We start from the raw sequence: 19763 nt of genomic DNA on the forward strand, positions 1-19763 counted from the left end.
CGAACGATGGAGATGGAGCACTTAACCGGTCATCATCTCCATGAATTCTGAAACAATAAAAAGATTGCGAGAGGTATTAGGAACATTTGATCGCAGTTTAATATCGCTGTGGGTTTGTGTCCAGGTCCAAGATTGTAGTAAAAGATGTCGCCTAGATGTGACACATTAAGCGAACAGCTGCCTTTTATAACCGACCCAATGAAAGGTGCATCGTTTGCTATCCACAACCAGAGAGGAACATGAAATGAGAGTTTAATGTTGTCCTGGAAATTATTACTACCACCTCCGAAGACCGTTGGACGCAGTTATGGGTTGGTTTTTTTTTTTTGCTCTGTTCAAATCTCAAATCGCATCTGGATGTAGTTTGTTGGCAACAGTTTCAAAAAAAGACGCAACCGCTTGAGACAAAACCGACAAACTACGGCCAACTGTTGGTTTCCTGGACAATGTACGTCCCGAGTCCTCTTTTATTTACGTCCTACACAAATTTCCACCCCACGTCCGATGAAACCGATCCCACCCCGTGGAAAATGGCCCCATGGAAACACCCCTGCTCTTCAGCGCTCTGGACTAATTTTAGATTTTTTGCCAACCGTACGTGCCGTGGGACACGAGACCTCGCGATTCACCGACCGCGAAAAAGCGTGAACACGGGGAAAATGGTGTCGGGAAATGGTTTTGTTCTTTCCCGACCCGAATCGGATCGGTTTACGATCGACCGTTCCGTCGCGATGATCGACATCCTCCCCCCGAGGAGGACCCGTTTTTTTCAGAAACGTCCTGTCACCGAGGGCCTATGCCTGTGTGCAGGCTTTCGCTAAAAGTACGCGAGACATGATGGTGCTTCGTTTGATGATTTACGGCACGCTACAAGTATGGGTCGTAATTTTGGGGCCTGATTTACGGTCGCATAAACCACGGATCAGCAAAGAAGTGGCAAAGTTTTACGGCGGACGGCATTTAGGAAGATGCTTGGAATGACGATAATTTGAAGTCCCATTATCGGGATGAGACGGCTGAGTTGTTCAGGGTTCATAGCCATGCACATGCTTAAAGGGTGCTTTACTTTGTCTGATACTGTTTAGCCTTTGAATAAAACTCAAAACTCACAAAGGTAGCCTATTGTGAATGAAAAATCTTCCTCCAAAATGGATTCCTTCCTTCCCAAAAAAACCCAACGTCAAACAGTTTAAATTTTCCCCAAACCCTGTTTGGGAAACCGAAGAGAAATCGTTTCACAATGCGTACAACGGTTCGAAGACGACAACAAACGCACCAAAAACGTTCTTGGCCAACCGGTTTGGCAAGGGCTCGTTCCGGCGAGGTTGTGGCTGTTATTATTAGCATTTATGAGATGTTTATAGTGGCTATGGCGCGGTCCACACACACACACTAACACACACACACACACACTCGTCTAAACGGTGTTTCGGTGGCAGCCGAGATCGAGATTCGGAAGGTTTATTTGTCCGATTTCGTAAACATCAACTCGCGTGCGCTTTTCCGGCTTGGGAAAGGGTTTTCGCCGGCACGGGAGCGCTCGATAAAAGGGGGCATATGGCGTTTTCGATGTTTTCCAAACGTGCGGCCATCGAGAGTGAAACCAAAGTTATGGCTACGCGTACGAGATGGCGTTTTTTTCCCGATCGGGGATCGTAATCCGGAACCGGGAAGGTTTTTTGGGGAATGATAGTCGCGCTGGTCTTGTTTACAAACGGGAAGGGAGGGAGGGACCGTGGGACTGACGTCAGAGCGGTGGCCAAGGGACTTACCGTCGAAGTCAACTGTGCCGGAACCGTCGGAGTCGATCTCCTCGATCATCATGTCGAGGTCCTCGTCGGTCAGCTGGTCGTCCAGCTCGCGCAGAATCTCCCGCAGGCAGGTGGTCGGAATGAACCCATTACCCTCCTTGTCGTACAGGCGGAAGGCCTCGCGCAACTCCTTCTGCAGCGCCTCCTCGTCCTCCTCCACGATGAACTTGGCGGCGAGCGTCACGAACTCGGCGAACTCGATCTGGCCCGACTCTGGGAACGATGCGGAACAAAAACGATGGGTGTGATTCGGGAGCTTGGCGATGCGGGTTTTCCGGATACTCACTGTCCTCGTCCACCTCCTCGATCATCTCCTCGAGGATCTTGCTGTTGAAGGGCTGGCCCATCAGCCGCAGGATCTCCGCCACCATGTCGGACGAGATGCTGCCCGTCTTCTCCCGGTCGAAGCTGTTGAAAGCCTTCTGGAGGACTGCCGGGGGGGGAGAAGGTTAAAAACGGATGGTTAGAAAGCCGAACAAGTGCCAAATGGACGGATGGTCGATGTTCACATCGGTCGATGTGTATTAATTGAAAATGAAATAACACGGTAGAGAAATCATTAAAACCTAATAAAACTGTCCCAAACGGCTCGCGGGAGGCGAGGGGGTTCCGTCAAGAGACGGCGAATACTATCTAACTCGCCACGGTCCATCCGACGGGCAGTGCCAATAACGAATTCCGCCCAATTAGCGATGTCAATCGAGCGGACAGCATCCACCGAGCGGCCGTCTATCGTCTGCTCGACGTCTGCCCGAGACTCGCTCGCCTGAGATTTTCCGCCAGCGCCAACACGCACCGCTCGCCCTGGCCATCTGCCAAATCGGGCCCTCCGCTCGGTCCGATCATGCTTACGAAAGTGAAAATGTGCTACCGAGGTACAGCTTCACTTCAACCCGACGATCAGCTGAAACGGTAATTGTTCGCAGGATCATACCGGACAGGGCCAATGGCAACAGGGTGGCTTGTTGTCGCCGGCGAAATAAATGTTCGCAACCAAGCGGCCACGTTTAATTGGACCGTGAAAGGTTCGGGGTGGATATTATGTTTCCGTGGCTCTCCCGGGGAGGGGTCGATGAACTTTGGGAAGATTGTTTCTCTTCCTCTTTAAGGTAGCACATTTGTGTTTCTCATTAGTTGTATAGACTTGTTGATGTCTTACGTTTTTTGCCATTTGTTTATTTTATTATTATTTTTTTTCGGAAATGTTTATAATTGTTCACATGCCCTCTTTTATGTTGATATTTAAGTATGGCTTTACGTTTTTTTTTAAATCTGTTTCCGTTTATTATATTGAATTCACCTTGACTTAATGCTGATTGAGGTTTTTAAGCTTACAACTTTTAATTTTGGCAACTGATTGGACGGTGTAAAACAAAATTAAATTTACCATCGGTTTAAAATACTGTTTTGATATCTGTTTTAATTCATTTTAGAAAAAAAGAGAATAAAATATAGTTTTCATAACTAATTGGAATAAAATAATTAGTCAACTTCTCAACAGACTGTGGGAACCTCTGGTTTAACGAAATAATTGGCACATTCAAATGCCATTTACAATACAATTTCCATTACTCACAACGATTGGGCGGAATTTATTTCGCTTCCTTCAGTCGTAGGTAATAAATAAACTTCCCACCAACTAATACCAACTCGTCCTGGACGTGGGTGAAGGGTAAAAACCCATGTTCGATGGAGAGAAAAACGATACGAACACCAAAACAAATCAAACAAAAAAAAACAAGCATTCACTCTTCCAAAACAAACTCGCTAAAATTGGCCAGAGTTCGTGACTGCCATCGTAGGGATAATCCATAACTTATTTTTGGACCAGTTGCAAATGGAACGAAATCGTTCCTCTACGTCACGTTGGGTTTGCTTTGGCCTGTGGGGGTGGTTTTTGGGAAAGATTTTACCAGTCGTTGTGATTTCAATGCATTTCCTTTCTGTCGACAGGGGTCTGTGGTCGAGAAAAGTAATTGCGGTGGTTCCCTTTCAGTACTTTGGAAGAGCGGAGAAACATCCAAACAAATTTGGGTTACTGATCGCATGAGTCAGGATTGATCGGGAAAATAAAAGACTGCCTGAAACGCAAACCAAGGGAACGTATTTGTTGAGTAATGTTCACAACCACCAGAACCGGTAAATAACCCGGTGGAGAAAAGCGGAAAAATGTGGAGCACTTCGAAAAAACGTGACGTGACGATCCGAAGGGAAAATAAAAACCGGAAAAATCGATACCGATCGTTGCCGGGCGATGAGTGAAGGCTGTCAAAATAGCGATCAGGGGGGCAGGTCTTTCGAAATGAATGGATTTCCCCGAACGGTGTTTGGGAAAAACAAAACACATGGTAGGAGTCGTCCGAGGACGAGTCAAAACAACTCATCCATCCGGTTTGAACCGCAAGTGGAAAACGGTCGGTGTTGAGTGGCTCAGGTGGTTGCGAGTCATTGGCTCACAAATTGAGGACGCCAAGTGTAGCGATTTTTCCAACAGCAACCGACGCCAAACGCCGATTTTCTTAACCCTCCGTGCGACGGACCGGATACAGGCAATTAGTCATTAGCCACTCGGTGCTATTGAAGCAGTTCGACACCGGAGTAGCAAAGACCTTGAGGAAGAGGACTTTGTGTCGCGTGGCCCCAGCGTGTGGGACGCTATTTTGGCAACAGCGTGTTTTTTGGTGGAAGGAAAATAGAACTTGAAAGCAAATGGAAGTAGAAACGACACACTACAAACAGATGGCGCCCGATCGCGGGCCGATCGTACGGTCGACCGACGTCATAGGCCATGTTAAATGTTGGTCATTTCCCACCTCGAGCGGTTCGAAATGTGTCCATGTTTGTCACTGGAAACGCTCCCGAGCGTGTTGGCGCATTTGGAGGGTTTTGAAGGATGTGCCTGCCATTTTTTATTAATATTTTTCCTCCCGCCACTGTTTGCCTCACTTTTTAGTGGTAGTATTTTTTTCTTGCTTGGTGATGATTTTCCCCTTCCCCTCACGCAGAACAACCAAACCCGCGCGAGTGGGTGTTGTTTGATTGGAAAGTGTTGTAATATACTTACTTGCAATCTGCTCGGGGGTGAGATCATCCTGGAAAGAGACGTAAGAGATTCGGTGAGGACGGGGCATGTAAAGAAGCAAGCGTTTCCCATTTTTCTTCACCACTTCGGTGGGTTGGAAAATGGATTGTATTTCCCCATGTGACATGTTGCGACGAAGGCCACTTCTCGCGCAAAACAGAAAAGAAGCCGCGTCAACCCCGTGTCGACCGCCAACCGGGCGTCTCCATCGTGGAAATAAAAAACACTTTGGTTGGAAAATCCGGAGGGCAGCCGGGTGACCTGGATTTTCGGCTTTCGGTGTTCTTTTTCCATGTCCACCATTTCTCGTCTGTCTTGTCGGGGAGTTTTTTTTCCATCCGATACATGAAACCCGAAATTGCTACATCCAAACTTTATTGATGCAACATGGAGACGCCTGGTGCTTCGTTTCGTTTAGCATGCCTTTTTAATCAAATCCTGGAGATCGACGAACTTAGTAGGCCGAGTAATATAATTTTGTTTCATTGGTTTGTTTTTAATTTCCTTTACCAAGAAAAAATTGTGTTAAATTAAAAGCTGTATTTTCAAAAATGTACTATTTCTCCTTCCTAGTTTTAGTCTTATGAACATCATTTATTAAAAGAGCTAATTTTTTTATTTCTTTATAAGATTTTTTTGTATTAACTAAAAAAAAATTCTGTTTTGTCTTTTGTTTAAATTAACTTTTAGTATTTTAAAGCTTTGTAAAATTTTACACTTGCAGGAATCTAGAAAATTCATTGGTAAAAATTGTAGTAGCTACACAGCTTTTGGCATTCCAACTATTTTAACATCCACTTTTGCTTGTTTTAACTGAAATTGCATAATTTTAAATAGTCTTTTAATATATTGGAAAACTTTTCCATTTCACTTTGACTGTTTTTTACCACTTCTTGCTTTTCAAATTACAATTATGATCCATTAAATCGCAATGAAGCGAGCACAGTTTTGATTCCAAAAATAAACTCAATTTTTCACATGACACACAGATCACAAATAACGACTCCCAAGCTGATCTACTAACCATGGCTAGTGTTGTAAGTGAGTTCGAAGAACACTGAACAGAACTGAAGAACTTTCGCTAGCTTTGCTTCACGGGATGATGCTGCCGACACGACTGCACACTATCGACTGATCGTCGGACGGTTCGCTTCCTGATCGCTTTCCCTTTCGGTTCGTGCTGCTGCTGCTGCTGCTGCTCGACACTTCTTATAGGAGTTTTCTCTCCTGGAGCGCTAATATGGTTTTCTCCCACACTGGCTGTGTTCACTGGTGGTTGTGCTGGCCCTGAAGAATGGACCCAAATATCGCTTTCCGTTGCACTGTACACGCTTTTCCCAACGCTACTATTGCTGCCCACGGACGAACGGACGGTTTTTATTAGCTTGACCCAATGGAAACATGGCCCCCATGCGTCCCTTCCCGTCTCGAAGAGAGAGAAGGAAAGAGAGCGACCGAGTGTGTGTGCGCGTGTGTGTATCTACGGGATGGTCAAACGATCGCGGTATTGCGCGTAACTGCAGCGGCTAGAATCGGGCTCGAAAGCAGTAGCATTTTCTCGTGCGCTTCATGCGGAATCGCGCCGGCGGAAAATTGGGACAAACAGAACCCCTTACGTCCCACTCCATCGCGACTGCGATTTTCTTTTCATTCATCGGGTTGTGGATAAAGTCGCTTTCTACCAACTCTGTTGGTTGAACTTTCCTCCTAAGTGTGTGTGTGTGTGGGGGGTAAAAACACATGTCGGCGTCGTTCGGCGGGCACGAAGCCGCGATCGTGTCCACCCTTATAGCTGTTTTCCAACCGTTCGAGCTCGGTGTTCCCACACGCTCCCCGGAAAATCGAGACGAGACGGAGCGCGCTTGGTTCTTAAGGGCGGTCAGAATGTTTGCGTTTATGGAACCGGGTCGGTATTGCTATCGGTCGCCGCATCATGTAGGCCGAATTACGTTGCACCGTCGCCCGTCTGCATGTGAGCGTTGTGTAGCCATTTGGGTTCGCGCCGCCGATGCAGCCGATGTTGACTTTTGTTACGCGGACGGTCGCGGGAAAATGTTTGCGGTAGCACTGGCGTGTGAAGGGCGGCCGGGTCAATCGAATGTAAACACACTGGGTCGACTGCCTGCCTGCGCCTTTCGCCGGAAGATTAATGAGTGTCGACTCGAGCTCGAGGCCGGGTTTGCCGCTGGGATACGATTTTCAGCTGTGAGACGAACTGCAACTGGAGCATTGGCATTGCGACTGCTGGATAATTGAAGCTGCCAAATATATTTAAAATATGCATTTGTTTAATTTATGTTTTTTGGTTATTCATGATTTTTAATTTACCTTTGTGGCCCGCAATATTTACGTGTAATTACCAACGAATAGGTCTTTAATCCGCACTTTGTTTACATTATCAACTGAGCCACGTTTACACTTCAATACTCTCTTCTCCTACGCTTGAGTGTATTTTGAAAGAAAACTAATATTTCGCAACGTGAAATTGCCACATTAAAATCAATAGCTTAAACTACAGCGCGTACAGAACAATTTACGGGACGAAGTGGAGTGTTTATTTGGGTAGTTTTATTATAATCCGTTTTATTATCATTGGCATTGCTATTGATCATCTTGTTTGCCCTCATTTAAAAACTTAAATTCTTTGGTGCTAGTGATCGTGAGTAGATCAGTTTTGGAACTCTACAGTTTTGGGACGCACTAAAATATAGTTCAATTTAGTACATTATTTTGGCCACATGTTAAAAATACAGACATTACAATGGATCAACGAATGATCCAATACGTTGAATTTCGGCGTGTTAAGTGTTTTCATAAATTAGTATTTAAAAATGTCAGCTTAGGTCGGTTTGTACAAGGAATATTTTGTATTCTGCTTTTCGCTTCGACCTGGAAGTAGAACTTTCCCCTGATAGTAGAGCTATTTGTTGAATGTAACGTATTTTACTTTACGTTTGTTGTTTATCTCGATTGTTTACCACTCGTGTATATTGAACATCTTATTATGAGAATATTTTGCTGTGCACCACATGGGAAATCGCAGTTTGTCGAGTTTTCTCGAACATCAGCTACGCACCAACGAGAAAAATAGGTTCTTCGGTGTCAATGTTAATTTTCATTTGCGTGCTCAACAACAACACGTCAGTGATCATCCAAAGGGGGAAAACAACCGCCCAATGCCACGAGGAAACAGGCCACACGGGGATCGGGGAGCTTTGTTGACCAACAATAACCTTCCTTCACGGCGGTGTAAACCACTAGAAAACTATAATTTTAGGTTATTTTGAAAGGACTGGTGGGATTGTCCTGCTCGTATTGGGTTTCGTCGGCGAATGCGACTCGTCAAAAGCAATAACATCGCAATGGTGAATTACAACTGGCTGCACCATCGTCGATATTATCTGAGCCGAGTGAGGGATAATTACCCTCTTGTTTGCTGCGTATCAGATATCGTGGCTAGCCGGTCAAGTAATGCGATTGCGTCCCAAACGGACGAGCCCCAAAAAATATTTGCCCCTTTTTCGTGATTAATCGCGATGCAGCGCGGCCTGTCGGCTGACATTCCGCATTAAAAAGGAAAAAAACCTGAAGAAAAACAACTAAAAAAAATACGGGAAGAAAGAAACAAGGCGATGTCGATGGGGCGAACGGAAAAGGCAGCAGGTGATAGAGCAATTTATTTCGGATTTAAAAAGCTGAATGAAGTGAGACCACGTCTGCTCAACCTAGGATGAATAATTTACTCGCGGAGGGAAATCTCGCACCGTCGGGAGGGGTTGGAAAATCTGTTTGCAAAAATACATTGTCGCGTGTACCACGATGTCGTTTCAACGTGCCTTTCACCGATCGTTCGAGGGTTTTCTCATTTTACGTTTCTAGAGTACAATTTGTCCAATCTGCGCTGCAAGACGAGGGAAGAAAAAACAAACCAACACCGTAGCACCACCCCCCGAATGATGTACGGTAATGATTGTTTTCTTCCTGCCAACGGTCTGGGTGAATGTTTTCTTAGGCCTGACCCCAACGGGGAGGTTGGGAACAACCGAGATAGAACGTGAGCGAGTTTGACAAATTATTGCCTTTGAGAGCGTTGTGTCGTGCTTCTTTCGTGTATTAGAAATAGTTCGTACGTTCGTGCAACCAGTTAAAACTGGTATTGGCATAACACACGATCGCTGCATCGTGATCTCATGGTAAGAAAAACAAATCCATAAGAGTAGAATAATAAATTCTAGAATGAAGAGCACCTGCAGCAAATGGCTACACTACACGCTTGCTATGATGAAGTAAGGGTTTGGTTCAAGAAAATGTCAAGTGCCTTCCGTATGCCTTGAGAAATGCGAGCCTTGACCCTACTCTCGGCCAGCAGAATGCATTAAAATATGCCATCAAATTCATCAGTAAGATTTTAAGGAATTTGCAAACAGTTAATAAATAACAGGAAAATACCTCTCGAGTTGACACGAATGAATGGCACATTTTTACGAGAGTTCCCTCACGTCAACTCTTTGCAAAACGTTCCTTCTGGTTATCATTGTTTTTTTGACCTTGTTGATACTGTTAAGAATAACCATAAGAAGGTTATTTTCTTGTTCCATTTAGTTGATATGAGTTTTCTTTCCACTTTTTAACGTTTTTTAAAACGGCCCAAACGCTCGCTCCCGTTCCATTTCCGCCGAGAAGGAAATTATTTTGTTCGTTTCTGCTCTTATTTTTCGTTAAGACCTATTAAAGAAATGAATCAAAGTAGCTCATCTGAAGGGCGTTTGTTCGTCCGCCATCGGTGAACCTTTGGCTGATTGACAGGTGACAGGTTGCAAGTGCAACTGCATCCAGCGATCGGCGCACGTTCAGCAAAGTGATCGTCCACCGTCGCTTTCTCACCTTCCCGTGGCCACTTAAACCGGTTCAAGGTTGTCCCTGGCGGCGCACAAAGGACTTGGACGTGTGTTTCGTGCGCTACAAGTGTCGCAGTTAGCCGGCTTAATTGGCCCACCCCCGCGCAGCGCCGAAAGGAAACCGGGAAAACCTGGTGGAAGTAGTGTACGACCCAAAAGGAACCCGTTTCTTCCAGGGTGGTGTTCTGCATTCACTCTTCGGTGGGCAGAACGAAGGGAAAGGGAGGGTGATTGAGATCGACGCGTGGCCGTAGTCATTGCCCGGTTTTCCACCGTCGAAAGGTGGCCGGTAAAAATAGCTGCACCGAGGAAAATGCTCGCGCTTCGCCGGACTTCGAGTCGGAAATGTCTGACCGCAAAGTGCACCGCCTGCAGGGCGCAGTGTGCATCTCGGAGCTGGTCAGTTCCAGCGATGCGCAAAATGGCGCCAATGTGGGTCAATGTGAGGAAATCCGCTACGGAGGAGTTTGAATGAAAGAACACCTTTGTGTTCGCTTTTGCCTTTTATCGTTTCAACTACCAAGTTTAATTGGCAAATTACGGGGAAAGTGAGAGCGGATCGCTTTGTGGTCTAAAAACAAATCTTTCAAGAAAGAAAAATAAGCAACCAACAAATCATCCTCCAAAATATTGCATTGAAAGCAGGTGTCAAATGAAAACAGTGTTCTTTTATTACACTACGGTTGCGATTAAAACTCGACCCCGACGAAGGAAAACCCACGCTGGAAAGGTGTTTTCAAAGTGTATTTTCCACAGAAAGAAAGAAAAACGACGTTTCACCTACTGGTCCGCTTGAAATGGACTTACAACTGTTTGCGTCGTTTGGTCAAAGAATTAAATCTCGAAACCACACATTGTGCGGGCAATGCGGCCAAAGAGTCCGGGAAACCTAGTTGGTTGTCTTCCCACCGTTTGGAAAGCGACTGCAATCACGGGTCCATTTGCACGCGGCATGGAACTATGGGCGTGAAGGAAAATTCCGTCAGGTTGGCGAAGCGAGTAAACATAAAACAGAAGAAAGCAAAAAAAAAAAACGAGAATCCAAATCGTTTATTTACATTGTGTACATTACGGTTAATCATAATATTTATTGGTTATTCAATTCGCCATGACTTCGCCCGTCTCTGCGGCCGGTTATTGCTGCGTCCACCTACGGAGGCGGGGAAACGTTTTCCCCAAAACCACCCCGCCAAACAGACGCACACTCATGCGTGCCAACCGTTCGACTCGTGATGGGATGTTTTTCTCGACCCAGCCAGCCTGATTAGTAGTCCCCGAGGGGCCGTTCTGCAAGATTTTGAACCACTTGTTTGGTTTTTGTTTGCGTACGGTTGCCTTGGGGAATCTTTTCTTTTCTTCGGTATCTGGTATCTCCTTAAATGCCGCGACCGACCGTTTTGTATTGTTGTCCGGTGTAAATCAAACCGATGTGCTGCCGAGGACGTGAGTTCCCGCGGCGACTCAGCTGTGGGCGATCTTCACCTGCTGTGCACGGCGTTGGTGGGTGAGTTAAAGCATGTATTTGGAGGTAAAAGCATCTTCTTTGTGGACTGACTATCCAAACTTACGCTGTACAGGTCCAACTGAATATTTCAATTGTTACATTGTTCAATTGTTACTTATAAAAAAAAATATAATAAATTGAAAATTGCGTTAGTCCGGTATATTCCAATGTTGAAGGTTTTGAACACCAACATGTAACCATGTTACATATTTATTGAACCTCCAATAAATTCTCAAAGACACACGAGTATATTTATCTACCAAGCAAAACACTTTAAACACATCAAATCAATTTCTAAATAAGTGCATTTCGCGTTAAACGACATAACATAAGACAAGTTGTAAAAGTAATCAATAAACATGAAAACTTAATACATTTCGATCATCATTCATTTTACACAACAAAACATGGTTGGGTAGATTTTTGAATCTTAAACAAATTTTGTTTAAATCATGTCGTTTGCTCTTTTTGCAATCAAGTGATGATCAACAATTTAAGAAAAAATATTAATTATTGTTTGTGTTTTTTAAATTAGTCAGGAACGTGTCAAATTTAAATACTATTTGATAACTATGTTGACTTCAAAGTTTGATTAAATATGTAAGTTTTGAATCTTGAGATATATTCAGTGCAATACTAATACTTTTCAAAGGATTAAATATATCTTTCATGATCAAAATTGAACTGGTATCTTTTAAGAGATGGGTTTGTATTCCTCTTTTAGTTAATTTAACATAATGATTTGAAAAATAATTTTAAAAAATTGGTGTGTTGTATGTCTTCATTCTATCTTAAAATAGTTTTTTGTTAGTTGAAGGAATTCATCCTGACATCAACTTTTTTAAACCCCTTTATAGCATTTCGCCACAAGCCATTGATCGTTTCTTGTAAGATATAACGATTCCTTTAACTTCAAACTCTACCTCATGTGCTCAAAAACCAACTCGATCCCATTCAAAGCGATCTTTTGAAGAGCTTCAACCCATCCACAGTCACCGGCCATTAGCTGTATCAATTCGCTGATCGGTTCCGTTCGACGACAAACCGGGTGTCCGGGCGGGACCACCGTTGGGTCGGTTTTCCACCGTCAGCTCGGCTCCGATGCCGTCATCCGTTTATCGTTTCTCGGAAACTACGGGACGCATAAATCATAACCGTTGGAAGTGGGTCTATTTTTAAATACGGAGGTTTTACGAACCGTCGTGCGTCGTACCGGTAGCGCCGCGGAACAGTACATCAGGCCTTTTTTTTCACCACCCCCGCCACACTCGTTTTTTTCCCACACAAAACGCGGTGCAGTGTTGTGGTTTTGTTTTCCCTGAGCAACGTACTCCGAACAAAGTGGACTACCGATACAGCCGGTTCAGCTTGTCGTGCACTTGTCATCTTCTCGTTGGCTCTTTGTTTTATTGTGTTTCTGCTAGAAGAATTTGTTTGAGACATACTGACGCTAGCTCGAAACTGGTTGTTGTCGCGCTTGAGGGTGAAGTGCACTGATCTGGTATGTCCAAGGTTTCCGTGGTGTGTAAGATCCTTGATCGTGAAATGAGTTTGAAACCTCCGGAGGAGCAACAAAAGTTTCTCCATTAGGCTTCAAATAGGAAAAAATGAAAACAAAATGTTTATTTGTTTCAAATCAGTGCTTAGTGTAAAATAACCATAATGAACATTACAAATTCGTTAAAAAATATCATTTAAAGTAGAAACCTCCCTGGTGTCCCAAGGAAAGCAATAATTTCATTGTGCCGCTAGTAAGTTGAACCGCACGCTGCCACAATATTGCCATGGGATCACAATTAGCAGTTCATAAACTGGCCACAATCTGTACCAGCTGAAAGTAAGACAACTCGTTTTCTCATTCTCTTCAGTGGCTCGCAGCCAAACGAAAACCACCATCTGTTGGAGATTTACGATGGCCGTCCATCTGCTGACTGATGATAGGGTAGTTGAATTTTCTGTTGAAAATATATTTGCGCGAGTGGAACGTTGTGCATGGTTTAAGTAAAATGTTTCATCCCCAACGTGCTAGAAAATGTCTCCCTTTTCGATGTCCTTACTAAATCCTTGTCTCCCTTTCGATTGTATGCACGCACCGAGCAACTTTCATCGTACGCCGCTCTAATGCACCTTAGTTTTTTATGTTACTACCACCTTTCGGGGTCACGCTGGATGAGAAACGACTTGTATAAGAAAAACCGTCCCACCGGCAACTGGAGGAAACCGGGAGGTTTCACCGACACGGGTTGACATCATCGCGTCACCGAACGCTACACCGACGTTGAATGCGTTGGGCGGAGGTTGTGTGAGCTCGTGCGCGAATTTTCCCACCCATCCACCCACGCCAGCAGTCCAGACTGCGCGCGGACGATGATGATGATGGTGATGATGATGATTTTTCACCGCCACCGTCGCGCCGAAGGCGAAAAGATAATTCCAGCTTTATTTATGACATCCAACAAGTTGTTCTCGCGATCGCGTTGTCTCGAATGTGGATGAGGTGAGAAGCGAGGAAAGCGGTCGGCTCGTGGGTTGGGTGGTGGGGAGTGAGCCTTAGGAGCCGATGGAACGGAAACGGGTGAGGTGGAAAGCCGTTGAAATTGTTAAATTATCGTCCATGATGGCTAATGGTTGGTAAAAGGTACCGGATTAGAAGTCAAACTACTGCAGATGCACTTTTATTTATTGTTTTTGAGTTGATGATTTACTTCCCAGCTTTCAATATTATCTAACCTTCTAAATATGCTATGAACTAAACCCCAGAAAAAATATGTTGAAATGGTTTGTTTTAATTAGACTTAAAAAGAATTAAATATTTTGAAAATCATTCTCTTAGAGTATTATCAGTGGCCCTTAGCATCCAATTTTACTATTTCTAAACTAAACTATTGAATCATACAAAATTTTACAATTTTGTCTTATGTTTTGCAATATATTGTTAGCACTATATCATGTAATAAATTATCAATTGGGATATTGCATAATTTTCATATTTTCTACCTTTTCTTTGTTGTTCAATTTCTATGGGTTCCTTAGCCATGAAACATACTAGGATTGATTCGTCATGTTTTGTCACACATAAGCATATATTTAACTGTTGCTGATCAAACTTTTCTATTTTATTCTTTATAAATTTATTAAACACCTTAAGGAGCAATATTTGCATTAAACAATTCATAATGTGAATGTGAATTGATATGTCGAAACATCGCGCTATGTGATCATACCAATGCTAAATTAATAGCTGATAATGTTATATAGAAGCAACAACGTTTATTACAGCTCTTCAAACGAAAAAAAACATCCTCCTAAAAACTGATAGGAGCTTGCTAATAAACCGTTGGTGTATGTTTGCTTTTCTTGCTAAAAAGATTCGTACTATGCCGAGCCGGAGCAATAAATCAACATAGAGCGTAACGATCGTATCGGTGCTGTATGCTGAGCGTTAATTTTCGACGGAGAAAGATGCTGCTGCGGTTGATTACCAAAACCATGAGCGGAAGGTGGTGACCCTTCGAGAGATGTTAACTTTACACCAGGACCATCAGGGGTGGGAGGGAGGTATGGACGTAACCTTTGCTTTCCATCGTCTGTCTAATCATTCTCCACCGGCAGCTGTCACTCACGCCACGCCGGTGCTTTCCGGGGAGCATCGGACAACGAATCCACGATCGTGGAACGGCGATGCGTCATGTTCCGCTTGATTAATAGCTGCGGACAGCACCCGCGCCCCCTATCCAGGCCCCGTAAGTGTGTGTGTCGGTGTGTGCTACCTGTCTGTCACGACGGCGAAGGTCACGACGAATATCTGCATCACATGGTCCAGCTGATTTGGTGGAAAGAAATAGTATAAGGCGCCTCGGATAGCATCGTAGGCTTATCAGCAACGGCGGATCGGGTCGGGTGCTGGAAAGGTAGCTGGGGGGAGGGATGCGCGGCGGTGCGCGCCCGTTATCAACATTCAACCGTGCGGCCAGTAAATACGAAACGAAATCACAAACTAGTCAATCAGTGGAAGCGGCCCGAACAACAACCCGGCAGCCAATTGTCGTCCCAATGGTTCCGGCGGTTGTTGGCACATCCAGCATCGGCGTCAGTGGATCGCCAGACTAGTGATCGAGATTGTGTGTGTGTTTGTGGTGTTGTGGTGTCTAAGTTAGTTGTGTGCCAAACGAATTGTGATCGAGGACGTCGTGGTTGTCCGTCTTTCGAACCGACCGAGTAGAGTCGGCGCGTACCAGTTGTTTATCATATCTGTTGATTTTGTCAATTATCGAACCTAAATTTCGAACCCCTGAAAAACCGTACATGTGAGCGAGGAACGAGATACATCGAGCACGCGGGCGCTGATCACGCGGGTTTTTGTGGAACGCGAAATTCCACCGTCGGGAGAAGCTGCTCTTATTTTCTTTGTTGCCTATCTTTCTTCACTTCATTCTCCCTACATTTGAGAAGGAGTAGTTTTTCCCAATTTCATAAAAAAGAACATTGTGTCAAGTTGCGGCGGTACATCCCCTGGATCAGAAAATGCTACGATTGTAAGTATAAAGCCATAATCATTAGCTAATGATATGCGATAGCAGGTGCTTAGCTGCCAACAATCACACTTTCACTCTCGCCCCACTCAAGTGCCCAATTCCCCCATTGTTGCCTTAACCATGTCGGGAACACCAGTCTCGTGATATATTAAGTGTGGTTTCCATAGTCCTGCGTGAATTGCCTTTTAAGTGGTACATTAACCTGACCCGTATCTTACGTCGGAAGATCGAAAAGTTTCGTTGGTCGAAATGTTACCGGCCGGCCGGGGGGAACCGAGTGTAGTGAGCTAATTGGAGGGTGTTTTTGATTGTTGCTGGCTGCAGCAGAATTTTATCTACTGAGTCACGGTACTGAGTAAAGAAGATCACAGATAAAATTTTGTTACAGATAATGTTACGATTCCTTCGAAAAACGTTGAGTAAAAAAAATTTGCGGTTACAGTGGCGAAGATAAGCCTGGTTCCAACGTAATGGGTTTTGTTGTGAGAATGTTTTCCTAACTTGTATATGAGTGTTTGAGAATTTTATAAAGCAAACGCGGTTTCGTCAGCTTCTTGGGACACTTCTCTGATGTCGAGAAAATAAATGTCACGTGAAAAAATCAATCAAAATATGTCGGTCTAACACGTGCTCACATTACCGGCTTTTTGAACGTTCAAAACACGTTTCCTTCAGAAACGGTACAATCCATGGAGAATGTCGTTCAAGGTATCTAAACCTGCAGGTTACACTAACGCATGCTGCGGTTGTGTCATGTTTTGACGCTTGTAGTGATGGGGAAACTGAATCCTACACCCAGGTTCGAATCTTTCGATTCAAATCCATTCTGAGATCCGGATCGTCGAATCCGAATCCCAATCCGTCATATCATGCGTGCTTACCAAACTTGCCGATTTTTCACAGTATTTGTTATAGTTTAGAAAATCAATGGTTGAATTGATCCAAAGCCTAAATTCGGTAAAAATGGTCTGGTCCTGGTCTGAACCATTGTCACTCCGTCAGCAAATCAATTTAAGTCGATTCAAATATTTCAGGATCAAGACAAAATCGATTGAAATCAAGTCCCATAGAAATCAAATCTGATTCGAATCCCAATCGAGTTAAGCCTTTGGAATCCGTCTAGGGATTGAATCTTCGGATCTTCGGAATCGTGATTCTGCCAACACTAGTTTTCAGTGAAAACCAAAACATTCCATTCTATCACTTCGTGCGTGGTGCTCGTCTCGTTTGTTTGTGCATTTTTCGCTCTTTTCTGCGAAAATCTTGCCTTTGCGGGCTGCCATCGTGTTGATTGCGTAAAGCTCTTCGAAGTGATTGCATCCGACACTGTACTAAGAGTGCGTTTATTGTTGTTTTCTTTCGATTCCGTCGATTTCTGCGCGCATCACACAACAGTAGCGGATCGAACTGGTTCAGCCGACCGCACTCCCGGCGGAAGAGTGGCAAAAGGGTGAAGGTAACGTTCTCGGAGCCGCTCGACGCGTCCGACACCAGTTCCAGCGGAACCGCCACCTCTACCTTCTCAACGCCGAGCCCCTCGTCGTCGGCGGGACAACGGTGGCGCTACTTGGAGAACATCTTTGGCCCATCGTCATCGTCATCCCTTCCCAGGAACGCCCCGACCGACGGACGCGCGGGTAATCGGCCTGCGGGGGAGTTCGAGCGAAGCAGTAGTGTTCGGACGAGTAACACCAGCTACGGGTCCGTTGGTAGCGGACCGTACAACCGACGTCCGCCACCGCAGCGTAAAGTAGGGCAGAAAATGGCCGATTGCGAGAAGGAGGAAGCCCTAAATCTGGTGAGTCAACAAGCGGCCGTCCACGGGGTGTGCTTGTGGAAGTCGATGGGTTTCATTATCAGTATGCAGGGACCGTTGCGATCGTCACGATTGTACATAATCGGCGTGACAAGGAGAGCGTTTCCATTGCTTTCGAGCCGCTGTCTCGGTGAACCTAGCGTGACATGCCAATAATTCATTCCAGGTCGACGATTATGCATAATCGCCGCGATTGAAGCTATATCTTTCACCCGCTAAACGCTTTGGCTGGGCGGGGGGCGTATGGGGGATGGTAATGTTGTTGTTTTGCTAAAGCCTAGTAAACTACCCACTTCGCCGCCTACTATCGTCGTTTGCATCTATCAGCACAGTGCAAACTATCACCAAGGCGCCCCACCATGGATGGTGTGTTGGCACTGATAGTGTGCCTGCTGCTTGAGTAGGCTAAATTTATCTACAAGGTTGTTCACTTTTGTGTCGCTGCAACCCGCGATGTCCTTCGTCTGCTGTACAATAATTCATCATTGAAGAGTTGATGGCGTGTCCACTTGGGCTCCGGGCAGATCGTCGCACTAGAACCTGAATGTTCAGCGTGATAATTGAATATCGTTGTAATATTAATCAGTTTTTCTTCTGGCCTCCTCCGTTTCTCAATTTCCATTACCATTTTCCATCGACATCCCGCTGTGTGTTTGGTCCGGTGTTTCGTTGCCCGTCGTGATCGTCACAGCAGGTGGAATTCGAGTGGGTACTGCACGAGGAGGTGCACTCGGTGCTGAAGCAACTGCACGCCATACTGGTGGAGTGTGCCCACCGGTTTCCCGTCCCGCTGTACGGTAACGAGGGCAAGAAGCAGGACAAGTTCGTCCTTACTGCCGCCCCGGAGCAGCTGAAATGTATCGTCACTCTAACCGGGGATAGTATAACGCATGCGGTAAGTAAAATGCGGCCCACTAATGGAATGGTTCCCTACGGATGGATGAATGATGCGCGTTTGTTTTCTTTCTCCCATTAGGACATCAACTTTAAGGTGCAGCGCCAGCAGCAGCAAATCCAGCGGACCTCCATCACGCAGGACTACCCGTGGAAGATACAGCAGGTGCAGGATGCGGCCAATCACCTGCAGCAGGCCATCAACCATATCGACAACGTGGACAGTTCGTACCATTTCAAAACGTCCGACGAGGTGCTGCACATTCTGGGCAACATCCTTGGGGCCCTGCAGCGCGGTCGCACGTCGCTCGTCGTCCCGCGCAAGAAGCCCATCGAGGAGCTGATGAAGGGCCGCAACATGAAGGCGCTCTCGCCGAATCTGCCGGAAGATCTCGCCATCAGCTTCTACATCCAGAGCCATAAGCTGATCTTCGTCGCGTACCAGCTGACGAACTTCCAGGGCACGATGAAGTTCGACTCGTGCCAGGCGGAGTGTTCGGTGCCGTGGCTGAACGAGGTGCTGGTGCTGTTTACGGTCGCGTTGCAACTTTGTCAGCAGCTGAAAGATAAGGTAATGCTTGGAGGATGAGAGGGGAAATTAAAACGAAACAGTCGATGACGCCTGCAATAACCAGTTATGCCAATTAGATCAATTTACACTTGATGAAAACGGTCATCATGGCGTGACGGAATCTCGGCAGGGCACGAGGTCTCACCCCGTCATCGAACGTGGCAGAAAATGGTCCAAAGTTATTTACTTCTGACAGTACGGATAATGGACGATAAGAGCTTTTGTTTGATGCCCTTCAGATAAGCTCCCGAAGTAGGTGGTAGCATTCGATAGCGGGAATTTTCTTATCAACAGTTGATTGACACATACGATAGTATCACAGTGACTCATATTTGTGCTAATTTTAGGGTTATGAAAAACCCGTTTTTTTCAATAATTCCTTTCTAATCCCGGCTCTGTTTATCTATCTTTTCAGATATCAGTATTTTCGCAGTATAAAGATTTTACTGTCGGCTCCCGCTCGCCATCGGCACTGTCCTACTGATGCTGTACCCGGTCTTGCGGATGCATTACATGCCGAGTGCCGCTTCCGTGCCCATCGTAGATCACCATACCGTCCCGTTGGTCGTTGCCCGGTTGCAAGTGGTGAAAAGCTATGGGGGGAAAATGAGAGACAAATTCGACACGCAAACTAAAACTCGGGCAATCTTCG

The 19763-nt window shown here is 45.3% G+C and overlaps 2 protein-coding genes across 2 annotated transcripts; one reads left to right on the forward strand and one right to left on the reverse strand.

Moving 5' to 3' along the window:
* Positions 1–21: 21 nt before the first annotated feature.
* On the reverse strand, positions 22–4942 carry LOC131294300 (troponin C). The gene is made up of 4 exons (XM_058322347.1): positions 4876–4942; positions 2098–2241; positions 1773–2024; positions 22–47 (listed from the first exon to the last, which is right to left on the reverse strand). Exons 1-4 carry the CDS (start codon positions 4940–4942, stop codon positions 22–24), a joined length of 489 nt encoding a protein of 162 aa, XP_058178330.1.
* Positions 4943–17024: 12082 nt separating this feature from the next.
* LOC131294301 (protein rogdi) lies at positions 17025–19763 on the forward strand (the record flags this gene model as incomplete). The annotated part of the gene is made up of 5 exons (XM_058322348.1): positions 17025–17125; positions 17226–17628; positions 18338–18541; positions 18623–19111; positions 19527–19763. Coding segments are annotated over 5 exons (1266 nt in total), but the record flags the coding sequence as incomplete, so codon positions are not given.

The sequence above is a fragment of the Anopheles ziemanni genome, chromosome 2 (assembly GCF_943734765.1).
Source record: "Anopheles ziemanni chromosome 2, idAnoZiCoDA_A2_x.2, whole genome shotgun sequence".
Classification (NCBI taxonomy): Eukaryota; Metazoa; Arthropoda; class Insecta; order Diptera; family Culicidae; genus Anopheles; species Anopheles ziemanni.

What these genes read in the sequence shown, in the direction of transcription:
- LOC131294300 (XM_058322347.1), bottom strand. Translation starts at nt 4,942, where the DNA reads ATGCCCCGTCCTCACCGAATCTCTTACGTCTCTTTCCAGGATGATCTC. An exon ending in CGAGGAGGTGGACGAGGACA is followed by an intron (nt 2,025 to 2,097) that starts GTGAGTATCCGG and finishes CATCGTTCCCAG; the next exon opens with AGTCGGGCCAGATCGAGTTC. An exon ending in CGGCACAGTTGACTTCGACG is followed by an intron (nt 48 to 1,772) that starts GTAAGTCCCTTG and finishes TTATTGTTTCAG; the next exon opens with AATTCATGGAGATGATGACC.